General features: G+C 33.8%; 2 protein-coding genes across 2 annotated transcripts; one reads left to right on the top strand and one right to left on the bottom strand.

Moving 5' to 3' along the window:
* Nucleotides 1-6,651: 6,651 nt before the first annotated feature.
* Nucleotides 6,652-14,968, bottom strand: LOC139874374 (uncharacterized). The gene is made up of 4 exons (XM_071861816.1): nucleotides 14,668-14,968; nucleotides 14,391-14,572; nucleotides 13,474-14,270; nucleotides 6,652-6,709 (listed from the first exon to the last, which is right to left on the bottom strand). The coding sequence occupies exons 1-4, from the start codon at nucleotides 14,966-14,968 to the stop codon at nucleotides 6,652-6,654; spliced, it is 1,338 nt and encodes a 445-aa protein (XP_071717917.1).
* A 6,027-nt stretch (nucleotides 14,969-20,995) lies between these two features.
* On the top strand, nucleotides 20,996-21,373 carry LOC139874376 (uncharacterized). Its single transcript, XM_071861817.1, has one exon. The coding sequence runs from the start codon at nucleotides 20,996-20,998 to the stop codon at nucleotides 21,371-21,373; it is 378 nt and encodes a 125-aa protein (XP_071717918.1).
* The last annotated feature ends 2,472 nt before the right edge of the window (nucleotides 21,374-23,845 follow it).

Raw genomic sequence — 23,845 nt, forward strand, 5'->3', positions numbered from 1 at the left:
CGTGACCCGTGTACATGTCTCAGACTCGATCACAACTCAAATTATATATATTATTTTAGAATCAACCTCAACCCTGTATAGAGAACTCGTTCATTACCGCATATAGAGTGTCTATGGTTATTCCAAATAATATATATAAATGCGTCGATATGATATGTCAAAATCTTGTATACGTGTCCCGATATTTAAAGTGCGTAAAAATAAATAACAGAAATTAAATGACGATAAATAAAGTGCGTAAATTAAATAACAGAAATTTAATGATGATAAATAAAATTGCGAGAATGTAAATTGCGATAATTAAATTGCGATAAATAAAATGTAATCAGTTAGCTAGGAACAATTAGCTAGGAACAGTTAGCGTGGATTCTTAACAAAATTTCTCATAATTAATTTGTTTGTTTCTAACAAATTTTATCTTGTCAATGTTTTCTTCATTATGCCACTTGTTGGATTCTGATAGGTCAAAATCCAAATATGAAATTAAATGAAAAATAATTATTCTGCGGTGAACGGATACGTATATCGGTGGTTGTAAGTAGGATAGTAAATGACTGTTGAATCAGATTTGAAGAATATACAGTTTAACTTATTAATGTGAAATCTTAATATTCCTCGGGTATTACCTACCCGTTAAAATATTTTCACCATAATCCGTTTGTACAAAAGAATTTTTAATTACAATCTTTATGAAAACATATATACATATATATTTTCTTCAGATGTAATCATGGATTTAATGAGTTAACATGATATAAATCTCATTTGATTTACATTAGAACAAGAATACATAATCTCTAAAACATTAGATATTACACAATCGCCATGAAGAACGAAGATAATTGATTTAGAACGATACGTAGAACGATGATTATGCTCGAGGTACATAATGAGATGTTGATGCGTGTGATGTTTGAACTTGGGTTATTTGGTGGTACTGGTATTGATGTTGGTGGTACTGTTGGTGTCGATGATGTTGCTGAAGTTGGTACGTTTTGCACCATATTTTCCAAGGCTATAAATTGGGCGCGAATTTCGTTGACTTCTTCTATTACTTCAGGATGATTGTCGGTCGGAACGAGCGGATGAATAAGATCTATAATTGTGGATAGAATATAATCATTGTGGGATATCCTGGTAATGAGGGTAAATATGGTGTTTCGAATAGATTCGCTGGTAAGTGCTTCAGGTTCTTCACTAAGAGGTAAATTCGGTTGATTAAAATGATCACCTTCTTCTTGTCTCAAATGATTAAGTAGACTACGAACCCATCAGATGAATTGATGATGGCCGATTAGTTGATCCATTCTGGTTATACTGCTTTCGGAGCTCAAGTGTGTTTCCATATCGGAATAACTGTTGGAATAACTATCGGGATAATTATCGAAAATCTGAAGGACTCGATCTGGTTGAGGGATTCATCTCGTACGATCAGATGAAGGATTTTTGATAAGAAATAGATTATAGGATGTAGATTAGTACCCTGCAATACATAATTTACATATGCATATATAATACTAAAATCCCATAAGTTACAGAGGAATCTACAGAAGCTGTCAGGCAAAGGTAACAGTAACAGATACACTAAGATATGAATTAGCAGATATGCTAAGATATGAGTTTTATCTATACACTATCTAGGCAATAGAGGTAGTAAGATGTGTCTAGACTTTAAGGATGATAAGCAAATAATTTTCGACACTAAATGATAAGAAAAACTTTTAACATGCAGACACGGTCGAAGTCCAGACCCACTAATGCATCTAAACAACTATTAGTTAGACACACTAATGCAAGACCTGGTTCGCTAAGACCTTCGCTCTGATACCAACTCTAACAACCCGTCCTAATCCATCCGGACGAAGTCCATATTGATTATAGATGATTCGTAATAGTTGATTACATTGCGAGGTACTTGACCTCTATATGATACATTTTACAAACATTGCATTCGTTTTTAAAAGACAAACTTGCTTTACATCGAAAGTTGATGGCATGCATATCATTTCATAATATATCCAACTATAATTGACTTAATAATAATCTTGATGATCTCAATGACTCGAATGCAACGTCTTTTGAAATATGTCATGAATGACTCCAAGTAATATCTCTAAAATGAGCAAATGCACAGCGGAAGATTTCTTTCATACCTGAGAATAAACATGCTTTAAAGTGTTATGACAAGGTTGATGAGTTCATTAGTTTAACATAAATAATCATTTCCATCATTTTAATAGACCACAAGATTTTCATATTTCATAAACATCATTCTCATATCAGGCATTTCGCAAACTGCATAGAGATAAAAATCATTCATATGGTGAACGCTTGATAACCGAACTAACAGGATGCATATAGAATATCCCCATCATTCCGAGACTCTCATCGGACAAGATAATCGAAGTACTAAAGCATTGGTAACCCGAATGGGACGGGCCAAAGTCCATAGATCTATCTTTAGGATTCGCGTCAATTAGGGGCCATTTCCCTAATTCTTAGGCTACCAAGCTAACAAGGGGCATATTCGATTCGATAATCCAACCATAGAATGTAGTTTTGATTACTTGTGTCTATTTCGTAAAATATTTATAAAAGCAGTGCATGTATTCTCAGTCCCAAAAATATATATTGCAAAAGCATTTAAAAAGGGAGCAAATGAAACTCACAATACTGTATTTTGTAGTAAAAATACATATGACAAATCTGAACAATGCAGGGTTGGCCTCGGATTCACGAACCTATATCATTTGTATGTATTAACACACATAATCATAATCGAATAAATATATTTATTATTTTTAATAATATACTTGTTAAATTATTTGTTATATAGATATAGATATATTTAATTTATATATTTTATTTAACTAGTGCTTATCTTTCATTATAACATATTAATAATAATAATAATAATTTATATTAGGGTTTATATATATGATAAAATATATATGTACCTATTAATTGATATATATTTTATATGTAGCTTAGTTACTATCTTGTTAATAATAAAATCATAGTGATATGTGATATTAATATTCTTATAATGTATTTTTATATGAAACTATCTATTGGTAGTAATACTAATAATAATAACTATGAATATAACAATTTTATTACTAATGATAATAATAATAATAATAATAAAGATAATAAAAATAATATTTTAAAAAAATAATAACAATTAAGTTTTATGATTTTTACTTATAGCATCCATATCTATTATGTCCACGTAATAATAATGTTGTTTTAAATACATAATATCTTAATTATAGCATTAAGCGTAATCGCATCAATATTACTCTTATATATAACATAAACGTTTTCATGAGTGCAACAAGTTTATATCTATCCTTATCAATATCATATGTAATTATATTATATTCTCTTATCACATCCTAATTAATCATAAACTTATCTCTTCTTATATTATTCATAATCTTTAATTATAATACATAATCATAACCATATTTACTTTAATAGTTCTAAGTCTATATTTTTCTTTTACATCATACTAGTTAATAATAATAATAATAATAATAATAATAATAATAATAAAAATAATAATAATAATAATAATAATAATAATAATAATAACAACAATATAATAACAATAATAATTAAAAAAAAAGTGGAAACTACCTCTAATTAATCAGAAAAAAAATGTCACCCGCTAGGCTCGAACCCGCGACCACTCGAACACCCGCAAACACCCTCAACCATCCGTCCAATTCTACTTTTCTGATTTAATAACGATTTATATATATATATATATATATATCTAGTTTATTTCTGTTTTCATTCATTCACACCACTATCATATCATCATCCTATCCATTGTGTTTATCATCATCTATGTAACATCCCGCATTTTTCCGTTAAATTATTTTCACGCCCGTCTTTTTATTTTAAATAATATCCTTCGTGACTAGATTCGTATCCTCCATTAGCTAACATTCTTAATAATTTTCGTTATTGGATTATAACATCTCCCGTTAATGTGCGTATCTAAAATATCTCGTTTAGGTAATTCACGCACCCGCTTATAAACTAGAGGGACTAGACTTGTCAAAAGACCAAACCTTTGACTAGGTCAAAGTGGTCAACACCCACCTCCTTCTTTCATTTTCCATTTCATTTCCCTTTCCTTAAATACTTTCACCATTTTTCTCTCAATCTTCAAAACAAGAATTCATCATCTAAATTCGGATTAGGAGGCTAGCAACAAAACAAATTACATATTTGGAATCCTCTCTTCATCCTCTACAACTCGATACCAATTTCATCTCATTTGGGTAACTTTCTAAAACCACTAGATTTTGTGTTCTTGATGTTTTTGAATTATAAAGTTATTAATTAGTGTCTATGGCTCAAGTCTAACATGAATATATGATTTGTATGCTCGATTTGTTGTTTTGGAGTAACTAGCATGAACTTGAAAATGGGTTTGCTTAATCTTTGATTTTGGATGAGTTAATGTTGTTAAATTGTTTAAGTTCATGTTTTAATTGTGTTACTAGTATCACTAGCTTCGTTTTGATGTGTAGGTTGATTAAGAAAACTTCAAATACATGATTAGTGATTTTTGTGAATTTTGGTTAGGGTTTGATAAGCCTAAAACGAACTTTTGATGTTTTGAATGCCATGAAATGTTATTAGTAAGTGTTTAGTTGTAATGTATGTTTCATTACCTTCAAAACGGCATACCATATGTGTGAATTGGATTCCCGAATCTTAAAATGAGTTTTGAGAACTTGAAACTTTGAAAATAGACTTTTAATGACCACTTGACGAGAAATCAGTTATTGAAAATGATGTTTTTGTTTGATGAGATGTGTTTAGTTGTATCCCTTGTCAAAAGTGCTTTCCAACGATATAAGATACGCGTTCTAAGTGTTTACGGTTTGTGTTTTGTGTTTGTTTGAGTTTTGATTTGGGACTTGGCCATTTGAGACTGACCAGGTACCAGCACACGTTAAGTGCCGCGGCGCGGCCAGCCTATGTCGCGGCGCGACATTAGGCGTCTCCAGATTTCTGTTTCCATTGTATATTATACGAAAAATGTGTGGCATGCTAGGGACCTCCGATTCACATGTAACTTGTTCTAACATGCTTATATATGAATAACTAGCACAGAAAAATAGTTCAGGACCCGACCCGAACGTGTTGACTTTTTCGTTGACTTTGACCCGACTCAAGTTTGATTTTTTGTCAAACTTAACCAAATGATTATGAAATCTTTCTAACATGATTCTTTACTTGTATCTTGTATGAAACTTGACAATTTGATTCGCATGCTATATAATCGAGTCGTAACGAGCCATAGGACTAATTGAACATCTTTGACCGATCGTGTTACCGTTAATGATACAACCCTAATTGTTTAGGTCAAGACTAAACAACTTTCATGCACACGTTTTCTTTGTGAAGTACCTTTATTACTCGTGCACTCGAGGTGAGATCATAGTCCCATCTTTCAACAACTTTTATACTTTTAAATCATGGGATGAGAAACATATACAGTTTTATACTACTTACTTTTATGCTTTGAACACAAGTACGAAAACAAACATTCCACGTGCGAGTTTAGAACGAAATGCCTCAATTCGATTATCATTAGTTACACTTGCCGGGTGTAAGCGAGAACTTATGTTGTATGGATCCATATGGGTTTGACAAACCTTCATTCGGACGGTTCGCTACCGTTATGCGGATGAAATATATTTTCGTGTTTTAGTGTAGGTTCTAACACTGTGTGATGGGGTAACGTTGGTTAAGTCTTGATAATTGAGTGCTCGCGTATAACAACACTTTTGGAATACAAATGTTTTGGATAATCTACGTTATGGGAATACAAAATCTTGTGGTTCAAAAACAACATTTATTACTACACCTATGATTTCACCAAAGTTTTTTGTTGACAGTTTTTATATATGTTTTCTCAGGTTCTTGAATGATATATGATACATGCTTCCGCTCACTTTTGATACTTGCTTGGATGTCGAGTATACATGCATACATGGAGCATCTTTTGACTTTACTTTTACTTGTGTCGTATGGATTTCATTTGTACTTATAAACTTTGTAACGTAACTCGTTGTAGAACTACTTTTTTAAACTTGAACCATCCTTACATTTGAAATGAATGCGACATGTTTTGGTCAAACGTCATTTTAAAGACTTATGACCACGTAACGGGACCTAAGTAGACGGCGCCGTCAATGACGTTTTGGTCGGGTCACTACAATCTACCTCCAATCCAATTAATAGGTAATTGAAATAGAAACAGAAGTCAAATAGTAGCAGCACACGTATATCGAACAAAAAAAATGGTGGTTTAGTCGTCAAAATGGAAACCGAAAGCTTGCATATGTTAGATGTCCGATAATGGTATTCTTTCTGGGTTTGATCGAATAGAAACGAAAGTGTGCAGTAGCCTTCGGTTTGCCTTCACAATCATCGTAAATCATTATCATAATCATTTACCACTGTTCATCGTCTTCTTCACAACATCTTCATTTTTATCTTCATCATCATTTAACACGGCATCATCATACCATCACGTAATCATCGTCATCAATTATTATCATTCATCTCATCGATAACATCCTAATCATAGTAACATCATCTTGACACTATTCATCATCATTTTCATTTTCCTTCTTCCTCGCCTCCTTTTAAGTCAACATCATCATCATCGTTTTTGTTTCTGTTCAGAAAAATTAAACAGAAACTAATAGTAGTAGCGATCGTAAACAATAACAAGCAGTGGTGGTGTTTCATGGTGTAGTGAGAGAAATATAGAGAGAGGGGAAAGAGATGGAGGTGGGTTTGTGGTGGTTTCACGGTGACCGATAGGGTGGCGATGGTTGTTGATCGAAAGTAATACGATAACAATAGTGGTGGTTCTCTAAGCCAACGAATTAAACAAGAAAAATATGATGGTGGATGGTGATGGTCCCGGTGGTTAGGGTGGTGGGTGTGAGGGTGACGGTGGATTATAGTGTTCGCAGTTAAGGTGGTGACCGGTGGAGGGTGATGATATGGGTGGTGACCGAGGGTTGTGTTCGGTGATGGTGATAAAAAAAATATGGTGTTCTCGGTGATGATGGCCGTTGATGAAGGTGATGGCGGTGTAGTAATGATCGGTGGTGGTGATCGTTTAAGGATGGAATGATGGCTCGTGAACATGAGGAACATTTATCTATCCATCTCTCTGCTACACACATAAGTATATCTATAGATATATGATTTATGTAATTTTATAATTATAATGTTAATAATAATTAATAATAGTAATAATAATATATGTTAAAAGTTAAGATCACATGTTGCATAGTATTTAATAATTGTAATAGTTCAGCAGCCATTGAATTGGCATCTACGACCGTTTTCACAGAGCGTGTACATTGCTAAACAGATAACGTGTAAAAGTGCTCCTAAAAATCTCAAATTTTTAGATTAAATATATTTAATTATTTCACTCATTAGTTGTATGAAACCTGATCAAAAAGGTTCTATAATTATTTATTTTCTGTTCCAATTATTATGTACGGAGTACAAAAACTTAGGTTGAAAAGGTAAAAAAAATATTTATCAAAACTATTATCATTTTAATCAATTTATGTACTAATTTTTATTTTAAAACTTCATATATATATATATATATATATATATATATATATATATATATATATATATATATATATATATATATATATATATTAGACCTATTTTAAAAATAATTAAACGTCAACCGAAAGTTACAGACATTTACAATTTAAGTTCAAAATTAATTATATTTAATATACACTATGTATATATATAAACAGTTTTAAATAACAAAATTTACTACGCAAATAAATATATATTAAATAATTAGATTAAATATAACAATATATATATATATATACAAGTAATATACATATATTATATATAAAATAATAGTTTTTATTACAATGTATTTTATTTTACATATTTATTTATAATAATAAATATATTTAATAGTTTATTAATGTTCATGTTATTATATATATATATATATATATATATATATATATATATATATATATATATATATATACACATATATTTATATATACACATATTTACATATATCCATATATTTACAAGCAATGGTTCGTGAATCATCGAGAACAGTCAAAAGGTAATTGATTATATAAATACAACATTACAGACTTTGCTTATCGTGTCGAAATCAATAAAGATTAAGTTTAAAATTTGGTCGAAAATTCCCGGGTCATCACAGTATTTGCTAAGGATTTCAGTAGACACTGAATCATTTGGATTCTTTGAAGGCAGGTTCAGTCTTTATGATTTATCCACAGCCTCCTTCATACTTTGCTCAATCCATTTTCCAGTTCCAAACCTTCTCTTTTTCTCAGCTTTACCACCATACTATTCTTTATCATCAAACTTTTGACTGTTAAGGTCGTTTACAGTTTTTGCTGCTTCATCAGCATTGTCCCAATTTCAGAGAACTAGTTCATAGTTTGAGATGTTTTTCAGAAACTTCACATTCGAAGTATGTAAGTCTAGAAGATAGACATTATATGTATATATATATAACTGTTGGCGTAGAATTGCTGCAAAATTTGAAATACTGATTGCTAATTCCCGGTAGTTGGTATGGCAATTATTGTTACAAGATGTGGATGAGTACATGATAGGGTTTCAATGAGTATTATGATTTTTCGGAATGTCAAGGATCAATGAAGTTGTTGGTAAATTTACTGCTAATGTGGTGGGACATGAAAGGTTCTCTGGTAACAATGATGAAGGGGTAATTGTTATAATAAGGCTTATTCAAATGAACAATTGAAGGTGATTTGCTGGAGTGGTGACAAAACTGTCTATTTTGAAAAGGGATTGAAAATTTATTTTAGCTAATAAATGCCAAAGGGTCTAACACGGATACATGTTAAACTATGACTTTGATTTCGAGGGTTTTTTTTCAGGTACAAGACTGCGGTAACATGTGGTTGGAACATCATCTTGATGATTCATTATTTGAAGTGACTTCAGGAATTTCGATGGATTTGAACATAGATTGTAATCGTTAATATTCATATGATGTTCTAGGAATTTGAATGATACAAATACTTTTCTGGGTTCTATGATGTTCTAGCACAGTTTTGAAGTCAAAGTATAGCTTCGAAAGATGTAAGAATCTAAGAATGATGTCTTTTGTTAAACCTTGACTTGGATTTTGATTTGTCAAAATCAAAATATGTAATCAAATTTGGATGAGGATGGTTGCTTTGATTTTTATAAAATAATATATATTGTTGTGAAAGTAGTGAGTATAGTTGATGATTTGTTGAATCAGAATCGAAGAATGTAACATATTAATTGTGAATTTATATATCTCTCGGGTATTACCTACCCGTTAAAATATTCTCACCATTAACAGTTTGTACAAAAGAATTTTCTTAATTACAATCTTTATGAAAATATACCTACATATATATTTTCCTTAGATGTAATCATGGATTTAATGAGTTAACATAATATTAATCTCATCTGGTTTTCGACTAGGACTAGAATATATAATCTCTAAAACTTTTAGAAACTACATATTCTCTGCAAAATATTTCTTCGATGAAGTTATGAATCAATACTTCATCGTTTGTTGTTGTTGGTATTCCTTGGTATCTATGGTGCGTATGACGTTGATGTTCGAGGTACAGATTGTGATATTGAGGTGTGAGATGCCGATGTTATTGTTGGTGGTGGTGATGGTACTGTTGGTGTTGCTGATGGTGGTACTGTTGCTGCCGGTGCTGCTGCTGGTGCTTGTAACCTTTGCACCACATTCTCCAAAGTCACTACCCGAGCGCGAAGCTCGTTGACTTCTTCTATTACACCGGGGTGATTGTCGGTTCGGACGAGTGTACGAATAAGATCTAGAATTTGAGATAATATATAATCGTGACGAGACACTCTGGAAATGAGAGAGAAAATGGTGTCTCGAATAGGTTCGCCGGTAAGTGCTTCAGGTTCTTCGCCAAGAGGGCAATGTGGTGGATGGAAGGGATCACCTTCTTCTTATCTCCAATGACTAAGGAGGCTACAAACCCATCCTCAATTCATCCAGAATAGGTGATGGCTGATTGGTTGATCCATTCCGGTTACACTGTCTTCGGAATTCAGGTGAATATTCATATCGGAATAGCTGTCGGAGTTTAAGGAATTTGAACTAGATACGGGATCCATCTTGTATAATTAGGGAGACAATTTTTGATATGAATTAGATTATAAAATTTAGTTTGGTATTCTTCAACACATAATTTACATATGTATATATAATACCAAATTCCATAAATCACAGAGAAATTTTCGGAAGGTGTCAGGAAAAGTTTACAGTAACAAATACGCTAAGATATGAATTTTTGTCTATACACTATTTATGCAATAATTGCAGGAAAACGTGTCTAGACTTAAGAATGATAAGCATGTAATTTTCGACAAGAAATGATAAGCAAAACTTTTGACATGCAGACACGGTCGAAGTCCAGACTTACTAATGCATCTTAACAACTATCAGTTAGAAATACTCATGCAAGTCCTGGTTCGCTAGGACCAACGCTCTGATACCAACTGTGACGATCGCTCCAAATCCATATGGACGAACACGTCATTCATCGATTTCATTGCGAGGTATTTGACCTCTATATGATACGTTTTGTAAACATTGCATTCTTTTGAAAAGGCACACCATAAATGAATATTTAAATCAAAGGTTTTCGACATTTAATGATTTCTACATATAGACAATTAGCGTAATATAATGGTTTACAATAATACTTCCGTTGACAATGCAGTCAAAATAAGATAGATAGTGATGAATTTGCGAATGCAACGTTTTCTTGAATAAAGCATGTATGACTCCATGCACATAGCTTATCTAACATATAAGCAAACATCGGAAGACTTCTAGGAAACCTGAGAATAAACATGCTTGAAAGTGTCAACACAAAGGTTGGTGAGTTCATAGTTTTAGTGTTTCGCATAATCTGTATATAAAGGTGGATCACAAGATTTCAGTTGTTTCATCCAAAAACGTTTATCAAAATATTCTACAAGATTGAGCACCCTGGTAGCTAAACTTTAACGTTATAATAAGTACCCCTGTTTTAACATACATGCAACCAACATGTACAATACACGCAAACCAACGTGTACTAAACTCAAATAGCATAAGTCTGTTTTATAGTTCAGGCTAGGGTTTCTATATCTGGAACAGACGGGGATGTCAAGCCCTATGGATCCATATACAACTACTCGCGCCCACCAGTTCTTATAACTGGCAGTTACTAGTTACCAAAGCTAAGGGATTTTCGGTTCAAACTCGGTGTAGAATTTAGTATGTATTTGTATCCAATGCGTTTAAAATAAAGTGCATGTATTCTCAGCCCAAAAATATAGATTGCAAAAGCAATTAAAAAGGGAGCAAATGAAACTCACCTTAGCAGCATATAAAGTTGTTCACCAAAATGTGATCGAAACTCAGAATACCAAATAACCGTAGATCTCAACCTAGAGAACATATGTTGGTCAATAAATGTCTATCAATCTAGGTCAGGTCATAGTGTATTATAATCCTAATGCTCGAGATCGACATACAAAAGTTATCCAAAGTCGTTTCAAAAAGTCAATTTTGACAAAAGTTCAACAAAATAAGACGTACCTTATATAAGGATTCATTTACTCGGTTGGTAATATTCAAAAATCCAATTTATCAATCTCGTAAACAAGTTGTTTAAATCTTAATTGCAGATTCAAAAGCAATTTCAATTAACGTCAATCATAATTCAGTTGATCATATCTTTTAATCCGTTCATCGAAATTATTCGATATCTAAATGAAAAGTTATTGATTTGTCGTTAGATTTCCAAAAACATGTATATCATATACCTTTTACTAGTAATATATGTATTTAATTCGTGATTCATTATAAACTGTTTAACGATGAAATTTAGCATACAAGCATACATACACATATATATACTCGAGCACTAGACATGGATACACAATTAATATATAAAAGACAAGATATGAATGCTCACGTATCAATATTGTGATTCAATGTTGCAGGAAAGTACGTAGACGTAACAGAGATGATAAACACTTGGTTTGATTTGCAAACAATACCCACGACATTACCCATAACCTCCATAGCTATAACCCATAGTTTCCTTAGCTTTGACTCACTCGATAACCATTTTTGAAATCGTTTGGCCATAACCTCGTCATAATATTTTATGTAAAATACTAATAATAACGGTAACGATATCTGATAATACTAATACTAATAATAATAAGATTAATATTATTAATCTTAATAATAATAATAATAATAATAATAATAATAATAATAATAATAATAATAATAATATAAATATATATGTATATATACGAGAGAGATTGAGAGTGTGCAACTGAGCCAGAATGATCGAGCTTTTATAGTGTGGCCTGAATTCCCCTGCCATGCGATCGCATGGCTAATGTGAGGGGATTCCATGCGATCGCATGGATCCCTTTTCCAGCTCACACATGTATTTTAACTCTTCCTCGTCAACATATTTATTTATTAATATATAATATATATAATTTAAATAATTATTTATATATTATATTAAATTCTCGTGCATAGTTAACCTGTAATTTTTGTTCCGATAAGTCGTACGTCGTCACTCGACTTATGTTCCGGTTCCGGTTTTTTGAATGTCCTTTCGTACACTTAGAAAACTTGCATTTTACGTTTCATGACACGTACCTTTGTCAAAATATAGCCTTAAATTATCCATAAACTATACCGCTCAAAGTATATCTTAAACTTTTGAGTGTTTTGATCATTTACTTCTATAAATCATCGTATCGTAGTATATACATATACATATATACATTTTCATTTTAGAATAGTGCTTTACTGTAGCAAAGTTTTTTTACTGTAGCAAATAGTGATTTTCGAAAACACTGTAGCTTTTCGGGTACTGTAGAAATTCGAAAATACTGTAGCAAATTAGTGTTTTACTGGTTCATCTTAAACGTTTTAGTTAACTTATCTAAATATCAATCGAATCAATAATCGAATGTTACTATCGTTTACTAAATAACTTGAAATCATATATATATATATATATATATATATATATATATATATATATATATATATATATATATATATATATATATATATATATATATATATATATGCACATTAAGTTATATATATTGTTCATGAATCTTCGAGAACAGTCAAAGAATAATTGATTACATGAATATAGTTCCAAAACTTTCGTGACTCAACATTACAGACTTTACTTATCGTGTCGAAAACATTAAATCATTTAAAGATAAAGTTTAAATTTGGTCAAAAATTTTCGGGTTGTCACACAAAAGATGATAGTATGATCAACCGTTTCGATGTCCTCGTCACACAAGGGACACCTAACGGAGTGCAAGTCGATACCCCTTTTGTCAAGCTCCTCCCTAACCGGTAACCTCTTTTTTTGAACCCTCCAAGCAAGTACCTCCAATTTTTTCTGCCCTAGGTTGTTTCTCATCGTGCCAACCGATGAAAAGTGACACCCCAGTAGTTGTTCATCAATAATAGTAGAAAGTTGCTTAACCGAAAACCTCCCGTTAGAATCAAGAGACCACCGCCATTCGTCGCCGTTGTTGATGTCGAACCTGTACCCAGCTAACAAGTCTTCAAGGGCTAATAATTCTGACCTCGTGCGACCTGTAGGGTCCCTTAGCCACTTAAAATTAGTGGTAGCCGAACCCGTAATGTTGTTGACATTTACACGATCCATTACCCGAGCCTCTTTATCACTTTCAAGCATGAAAAGTCTTGGGAATTGTTGCCGAAAGCTGCTGTCTCCCAACCATTTTTCTGACCAGAACACTGTTGAAGCGCCATTCGGAACAGATTTGCACATAGAACCTGAAAAAGGAATGCCTAAGCCGTCGAGGCAACCACCTGCTAAAATAATATTGCCCCAAGTGCCAGTAAAATAAGAGCAAGAAAAATCACCCCCCGAACCGAGCCCCCCGTTAAGCCCGTAGATGCTACGGATAATTTTAACCCAAAGTGAATTGGTTTCGGTTTTGAACCTCCACCACCATTTACCCAATAATGCCAAATTTTTACTTTTTAAAGACCCAAAATTTAACCCCCCATGCCCGTAAGGTGAGATCACACATTCCCATTTAACCCAAGGTATTTTGCAACCCGAATCCGACTCGCCCCCAAAAAAACACACGCCTCACATCTCAAGAAGTTTAAGCACACAATGAGGAGCACGAAATAGCGAGAAGTAGTACAAAGGTAGACTATTGAGAACCGATTTAATAAGAGTTACCCTTCCACCAAATGACAACGTTCTCATTTTCCATTCCGACAACCTCGATTTAATTTTATCAATCACAACCTCCCAATCCTTTAGCTTTTTCATCTTGGAGCCAATTGGGATCCCAAGGTAAGTAAAAGGAAATTTCCCGATCTTGCAACCAAAATTATTAGCAATCGACCCAAGTTCTTCATCTTTAACACCAATACCATAAATAAAACTCTTTTGGAAGTTCACTTTCAAGCCGGATGCGAGTTCAAAACATTTAAGGAGATTATGAAGATTATACATGTTTTCTTTACTCCAATCCCAATAAAAATCGTGTCATCCGCGTATTGTAAATGCCACACCACCACCTTGTCATTACCAATTTCAACAACTTTGAAGCACCCCTTTCCCATTGCCGCCTTAGTCAAAATATTAAGCCCCTCGGCTGCCAAAATAAAAAGAAAAAGGGAAAGGGGATCCCCTTGGCGTATACCCCTACCAAGAGAGAATTCCTTAGTCGGTGACCCGTTTACCAAAACCGATATGGAAGCCGATTTAAGACGCGCAAGGATCCAATCCCTCCATTTATCCCGGAACCCCATGCTTTTCATAACTTCCAACAAAAAATCCCAATTGAGACTATCTAATGCCTTCTCGAAATCGACCTTAAACACAACACCTTTATGTTTTTTTAGCTTTCATATAATCGATAGATTCGTTAACAATTAGAGCACCATCCAATATGAACCTACCTTTAAGGAACGCACTTTGCTCGTGTCCAACAAGGGATGGGACAACCTTCCTAAGCCTATTTGATAAAAGTTTAGCAATTATCTTGTAAAAGCTCCCGATAAGACTAATCGGCCGAAAATCACCGAGATTCAAAGAAACACTTTTCTTCGGGATAAGTGTGATAAACGAGGAATTACACCCTTTAGAGAATTCCGCCTTCTCCCAAAACCACATAATGGCATCGATAAGCTCCGGTTTGATGAGATCCCAATATTTTTTGAAAAAATTCAAGTTAAACCCGTCAGGACCCGGAGCTTTTGAGCCTCCGCAATCAAGAATGGCCTCGTGGATCTCTTGCTCAATAAATGGCAGCTCAAGAGAACACGCATCAGTGACCGAGAGGCAGGGGTAGTTTAGATCGGCTAGGCTTGGTCTGTCCCCACATGGTTCCTCAAATAAACGCCTAAAATGATTATAAACCTCGAGCTTAACATCATACGGGTTTTCATTCCAAATTCCCCCAATGTGCAACCCCCGAATATTACTTTTGTTGTTTTTTTTCCTAATGATGGAATGAAAAAATTTGGTGTTCTCATCCCCCTCAAGAGCCCACCTAACCCTCGTTTTTTGCTTTAGCATTTTAGTTTTCGTAGCTTCTTTTTGTAGCCATAATCGGTGTGACTCGTTCCACATGTTTCTCTCACTGTCATCTAGAATACCTAGCTCCGCTTTCAATTCAAAGTTTGTCAAAGAAGCGTTTCAAAACATCAATCTCACCGTCAATTTGCCCGAACTTTTTATTACTCCAAACTTTTAACGCTTCTTTGACCTTCTTGAGTTTGTTCCTAAAAACACAATCCCTCCTACTATGTAATGGCACAGCCTCCTTCCAAGCATTTAACACTATCGAATCAATATCCTCATCTTCTAACCAAGCATCAAAGAATTTAAATGGTTTAATTAACTTATCGAATTACATATCAACACTATTTTGCCAATGTATACAGAAATCTATAAAATATACACAAGTAGATAGATAAAAAATGAGAGGAGAGTGTGTGAGAGAGAAACAAGTGTAGAGAGAGAAAAATGAGAGGAGATGGTCTGATACACTAAAGTTTGCGAGGTACCCAAGTTGGGGGAGCACGAAACCTAAGCGAGATTTCTACAACGGTGGACTACAAGATCGTTTAACAAGGTTATTCGAAATCCATCTTACATCGTTCATGTTTTTCAACTTTCCGGACCATTGGAGTGTTGAAGATTTGTGGAAGAAGTTTAAACCTCATGGTGACATTCTAACCTAAATTAAACCTCATGGTTTAATTAACTCATCTTCTAACCTAAATATTTGTTTGATAAATTCATATTAATAGTCAAGTATTCCATTTTGAGATGTCCCAAATTAATGCAGAGGAGTCCACTTCCATAAATAGAAAAAAGTAAGAAACTTAAGTTCTATTATGCCCTTAATGTATATGGATAGGATTAAATGAGAAAGAAAATGTAAGGGCAAAATAAACAGAAAGTACATTTTTATGACATTTCCTTAAACAATGTGTTTTTTGTCTGTAAACTATTAATATGGGACGGAGGGAGTATAAAATACCAGATAAAACAAAAAGAAAAAAATGCTTTCATATGTCATGTAGTAAGATTAAACATAAACTAAAGTATATGTATTAGATTAGTTGAGTCATTTTTGGTGAGTCCGAGAATGGTGAGTCGTTTTCGCCTCGCTTTAGTAGTGAACGGAGTGTCACGGGTTCTTTGGGCAATGAGGCTACTTCGGATATTCCGCGGGTTGACCTTAGTTCTATTTGGGATTCTTTCGTTGGGAATGCTTCGGGTCCCTCCAACGGTGATCTTGGCCCGATGTGTTTGTCGTATGATATTGAAAATAGATCGGGTAGCGCGGTTACGTACGCACAAGTTGAAGGCAAGTTTCTAAAACCGGACAAGAGAGGCAAGAAATCGATGAAGGCGGCGGGTGATGGCGGTGTTTGAATTTGGTTATTTGCTTCTTGCTCGTTTCTGTTTATGGCATTGGTCTCATGTTTGTTGATGACAGTAGATTTTTTTTATATGTGGCTTTGGGCTGATTGTTTTTGTGGGTCGGTGTATGCTCTATTGGGTTTTAGGTTTTAGTTAGCCTTGTCAGGATGTTGGTTATGTTAGTTTGTTTCGTATTGTTCTCGCCTTTTGTTAGCTCGGTTCGTGCCTAGATAGTTCCGTTAAGTTTTTGTTGGAGTAGGTTTCTTGTAATCCGCTTTCTAGATGCGAAACGATCACGAGTCGGTTTTTTATTTTGTTTCACTGAAGGGTCCTTTTACTATTTGTGAAAGCCCGAGTTCTTTATAAGTTATTGGTTTTTAGCCAAATAAAAAGGATTTGTTTAACATTTTTAATAACAAAATTAAGAATATCATAGGTAAAGATACGATTTTATGTAGAAACAATTAAACTAACAATGAAGTTATCATTACGACAATCATGTAGCATGATTGAAAGTTTTTTTATTCAAACAATGCCAATGTGATCTTATGCGGCAACACGTCTATGTGAGGTATGACTATGAAGAGTTGTTGATAATAACAAGATACCCAAGTTGTCATAGATACATGTGTAACAACCTTTTCTTTTTTTTTGGAAAACTCATAAATTTCATTAAAAGAACTCAAAGAAGTGGGGAAAGAACAAATACAGGAGCCTACATCAAAAGAGAAACAAAACAATCCATCAAAAAAACAAACACCAAACAACAAAAACAAAACTATAGAACCACAACCTCCACTAAAAACAACCAAATCACCCACATAAACTGTTCGGGTCAGACTCTAGAATTCGAAACTTCTGTGCACCATTTTTGACCTGTTAGAGATCCACAGAAAAGATAAAGCTTTTCCGCCATTAAATCTTCATTTAAGATCGATTGCCTTTGATCGGGAGGTGAGTGCACAAGCTTAGTTCGCCATCTCCAAATTAGCCTTATTAGAATGTATCTCAAAGCTAAGAACTGAGTTAGCATTTTTCGACCCAAATTGGTAGTTGAAAGAGTAACATAGTAATAATAAATAGATTTAATAGATTAACTTACTAAACGTCTTAAATTATATACTTTATCCATCTCAAAATAACCGTCTCATTCTAAATTTTAAAAGTTTTTTATTTCAACTTTCTAAAATCGCCGAGTATGATATTATCGGCTATACAAATTCATAGCTTTAATTGAATATCAAAGAGAATCAAGAAATCATCTTTAGAGTGACATTATGGTTGATCAATCCCAACTATTATGCTTCTACATCATATCGGCGCACGTGTATCAGCTAACCAACATAGGTCGAAGATCAAGAATCAACACAAATATATATCTAGTCGATATTGGCCGACTGTATTAGCATGTGATATATAACCATTTGGATTGGGCTCTTTTGTATAATTTATTTTAGATCGTGGCCGAAATTGCAGATGTAATATTTAATTTATTAATAATAATAATAATATATTCTTGCTTTTTCAAAAAAAAAGACATCCACTTTAACTATTTTATTGATTTGGTATGATAGATACTTTATGAAAAATATACCTCATCTACATTAATTATTCACCTTATCATTTTAATTTACCTCAAATATAATAAATGAAAATCATTAAACTTCTTATTTTACCCTTAATTACTTCTCATGATCATTTAATCCTTAATAATTTTTAGTTAGACTTACTTTAAGTATATAATGACAAAATTGAAATTCATCAATCTATCATAAATTCAAACATTTTTGTTAGGGAAAATTAAATTTATACTCATTTCATTCATATAAATTTATTTAATCAAATATTATAAGACGAAAACAAAAACATTGAAACTCAGATTTGTAAAATAAAAAATTTCAAAAGTTAAAATATAATGGAACCATTATCTTTGAGCGGATAAAGTACGCAATATTAAGTTCTGTATTGATGTATAGTGCCTTTAGTCGATTCAATCAACTTTTATACTATGTAGTATTTATATACTTAAGTTTATTACGGAGTACTTACTTTTTTTAATAACAGAAACGGATTATGAAGCTAGCGAGCAACTAGAAAAATTATAAAGAGTTCAAAAAGAATTACAACCAGATATTCTAGTTAATTTTGACTTAACATATTTATTGATTAACCAACTATAAGCATATCTTTCAAATGCAATCCTAGGATATTTTCGGCATAACTGCCATTCGAACTCCATGATGGTCGGAAGGTGGCGAGGGAAGGAGGGGGAGACTGAGAGAGGTCAATCATAAGGGAATTTCTCATACAAATAGAGGCGTCTATCACTATTTCGTTAGAAAAACCAACACGCATATTGACTTTCTTTCGCTTGTACCGCTGGGATTAGACCTGGCAAAATGGACTCAAAGTCTTAAAAATGGGTTCATTGGGTTTACTTGAAGATCCAAATGGGTCCAAGCATATAACATAACAAATATCTTAAAGACCCAAATGGGTCCAATCACATAATACAAAAATTACTTGAAGACCCAAATGGGTCCAAATGGGTTCACTTCCAAAGATTTGTTTTTCGGCGCTCGTTTTTCGGGGCGCGTTTTCGGGGCGCGATTTCGGGGAGCGTTTTCGGCGCGCATTTTCGGCGACCGTTTTCGGCTAGCGTTTTCGGCGCGCGTTTTCTGCGCTTGTTTTCGGCGCGCGATTTCGGGGCCCTATTTCGGAGCCCGATTTCGGGCGCCCGTTTTCGACGCCCGTTTTCGGCGCCCGTTTCGGCGCGCGATTTCGGCGCGCGTTTTCCGTCGCCCGCTTTCGGCGCCCGCTTTCGGTGCGCGTTTTCGGGGCCCGTTTTCTGCGCGCGTTTTCGGCGGCCGTTTTCGGCGCGCGATTTCGACGAGCGTTTTCGGCGCGCAATTTCGGGGCCCGTTTTCGGGGCTCCTGTTCGGAAGAGATACATCAAAAAATATAAACAAGAAAATTTTTACTAGCCCGACCCAACCGACCCGGGTCTTGACCCAACCCGACCCGGGTCTCGACCCAACCCGTTCGACCCATTTTGATTCTGACCCGTTTCGACCCATGACCCATTTCGACCCGAACCCATTTGATCTTTGACCCAACCCGACCCATCTCGACCCGTTTGCCAGGTATAGCTGGGATTGATTTACGCTACTTCACCAACTAGCATTGCCTACGCATTCGTTCATAATTGTACTATCCAAAATTTGATTATTCCAGAACTTCGTTTCTTGGAAAGTAAGGTTATCATGATATCTCTCACTATAAGTTTTAATAATTTGTATCGTATGTTGTCAACAACTGGTTTATATGTTATGGTTTTTTAAATAATGTGATTGTTAATTAACGCCTGTCTATTTAATAAAATTTTTTATTGTTCAAAATTTCCTTTTTTAAGTAATGTGACTTCTAGATATGTTATCAATTCATTTATCACGTCATGGCAACATCACTAAACCAATGTCACGTTATCGCTTAACAAAGCTATAATTGAAAGTTTATTGCAAATCAAAGAAGTTGTAAGTTTGATTACATACCACACCTATCAATTGATAACATTTAAATATTAGCCTAATGAAAGTATTAAGCGCCATGTGTGATCTTTTATTTTATTACCTAACTATTGTAACTATAAAAAAATTATTTTGATTTGTTAATTAAACTTCGTTTCATATTCATAGAATCACAGTAGAAAATAGCGATAGGTTACATTTTTAAACATTAAGATAGCCTAGTCACTTTCGTCTTGATAAATTCTGAAGAACTTCCAGGCTCAACTTCAAATCTAAGTAACATTACATTTTAAGGTATTTGTGCCGCGGAGGGTCTAAATATTTTGACAAAAGCGGCTACCGAGAAAGGTCTTTTCAAGGGGGTTGAAATAGGGAATGATAAGGTTCATCTCTCATTTGCAGTATGCGGACGACATAATTTTCCTCGGTGAATGGAGTCGTGTGAATGTGCATAGTCTACAATATCTTCTCAAGTGTTTCGAGTTGGCGTCGGGATTAAAAGTTAATTTCCACAAAAGTTGCCTTTTTGAAATTGGAATTAGTATTGATGAAATTAATCGTGCTGCTAATCGGTTGGGGTGTAAAGTTGGATCATTTCCGTTCACCTATCTTGGGTTGCCAATTGGTGAGAAGATGTCAAGACTAAAGAATTGGATCCCGGTCATTGACAAAATAAAAGCTAGGCTTTCGAGTTGGAAAATGCGAACGTTGTCAAGTGGTGAAAGAATCGTTAATCAAATCGGTTCTAAATAGCCTTCCCTTGTATTATTTATCTCTCTTTCGTGCTCCGCAATGTGTGTTAAATTTACTTGAGAGTGTTAGGAGAGCGTTCTTTTGGGGCGGGTCGGATACGAGTCATAAAATCTCGTGGGTTAAATAATAATGTTCTTACACCTTATGAATTGGGGGGGTTAAATATTGGGTTTTTAAAACATAAAAATTTGGCTTGCAAGTAACTAGAGGGGGAGTGAATAGTTACTTAATACTTTTTTAACACCTTTTCGATTGATCACCAAATTCGATTAACTATGATCAATCAATTCAACTCAAACTTGATGTGTGTGGTGTGTATGTTCAAAATGATGAATAAAGTAATGTAAAGAACATAGAAACAAGGATTTATAGTGGTTGTGGATGTTAACTAATCCACATTAATCCACTCCCCGATTACACTAATTGAAATTTCTTGCTTCACTAAGCACTTTTCTCCAAACCCGGTGGAGATTCGATTTACAAGTCTTCAACTTCTTTGGTAGACAACCAACCTAATATTTCTATCTCTCTGAAAGATCAACTCCAACTAGATCAACTTGTCTTCAAGTATTAATCTCCAAATAAGTTTAATCAACTTCCTAAGTCCATTTAAGGAAGTGGATCACTAAGCTAGCCTATGCTTCTACTAATTGAAGTTACAAGACTTATACAATTTGTAATGATGATCCTAAGCCAATACTAGGACATACATTACACTAAGTAAACTCACAAGATAAATGATTTTGATTACTAAGTTTACAACAACCAAATTCTATATCTATAAGATTATAGAATCTTCTCTTGCTTGATCACATTTGAGTAGTAATTAGAGCTCTTGTGATCTCTGAAAATAAGCTTTTGAAATATGCAAGAGGGTCAACTTCAAATGTTCTTCAATGCTTGCCTTTATAGTGTGATTCAAAAAATAGCCGTTATCACACAGTTGCTGACACGGTCGACCGTGGTTCGACCGTGCGTGCTCCAGTCTAAAAATGTGTATCCGTTGTATAGCCGTTTGACTCAAATTTGAACATCACATTTTGGAATCTTTACTCCATCTAGCACCTGCAAAAGAAACCTAATATCCTATACAAGTACTACATGCATTAAGTGTGTGGGATTTGATCTTATTGAGTGAAAATGACATAACACTTCAAATGTGGTAAACCCAACATTCTTGGAGAAGTGTCTTGATTGACATTTTGGGTAATCTCAGTTTTAATCAAGACTTAGTTAGGTTCATTAATGCATTTGGTTCAATCCTAAAGACTAGTCATCATGTCATTAACTTCCTAGTTTCAATTAATCACAAGTCATATTCATTTTAAGATTTAGTGGAGATTAATTGAATGATGTCTTTCTAAAATAAACATTAAGTATGTAAAGACATCAATGTTAAGTCATACTTTGACAAGTAATCACAATGTGTTATTTAGACAAGACCAAATAGATTATTGACCATTATTCCATTGTGAAACATTTTACACTTAATTTATTGGAGTAGGCTAGTTACTTGGATCCTAATATTGTAACTAGTAAGCACATAGCAAGCATATTAATCAAGTTGGCAAATTGATGAGTATTAAACATATTAGTAGTTAGCAAGTAATACTCACACATAGCAAGAGATAGTTATTCTAAAATCAATTATATAGATATTTGCACAACTTATAGTTTAAGCTTTTAGCAAGCTTACTTGCAATATAACATATTGCATGATTAATGTGTAAGCACATATTAATGTCCAACACATGCACAAGGGAAGAGCAATCTCTAGTTGGGACTTGGTGACCATCCTAAATATATCTAAGTGTATTTTAAGATTACAAGTCTTTACTAGTTACACTTGAAAGCATTGTTCTTCATTTAGTCTTAATTAATCACTAAGTCATCTTTAATTGTAATTAATGTTCTAGTGACGTTAGCTTAAGTGTGTTGATACTTGGTGATCATACTAAGGATATCTAGATAAGTTTTAAGATCACAAGTTGTTGATTAACACTTATGTGTTATGCCTAATCTTGATTAATTTGTCATTAAGATGTAATTAAGCGTAATTAACCAAGATTAGTGTTTTTATGACCAAAACTCAATTGAGTATGGAGAGGGCATATATTCTAAGCCTTTTGAGAAAGGTTTCATGAATTATAGATGTCGAGAACTAGTCAAACTAAATTTGGTCAAAAATGGTGACAGAGAAAACTGCGATTCCACTGCGGTTGACCGTGGTGGCGACCGTGCAACTTGTTTTCACAAAACTGCGTTGCAATTCAGTCTGGGCTTCTACGGCTGGGTATGCGGTCGACTGTACCTTGACCGTGTACTTTGCTGACCTTTATTTTCATTCTTTAAGTTTTGTTTGACTTGGTCATTTGCAAGATCAAATATGGATTAGTGACCTTGCGTGTTTTATGTTAAGATGTCAATCATCACTTATGCATATGTATGTGTCATCATCAAAACATATTCTTT

Source organism: Rutidosis leptorrhynchoides, chromosome 11, assembly GCF_046630445.1.
Source record: "Rutidosis leptorrhynchoides isolate AG116_Rl617_1_P2 chromosome 11, CSIRO_AGI_Rlap_v1, whole genome shotgun sequence".
Classification (NCBI taxonomy): Eukaryota; Viridiplantae; Streptophyta; class Magnoliopsida; order Asterales; family Asteraceae; genus Rutidosis; species Rutidosis leptorrhynchoides.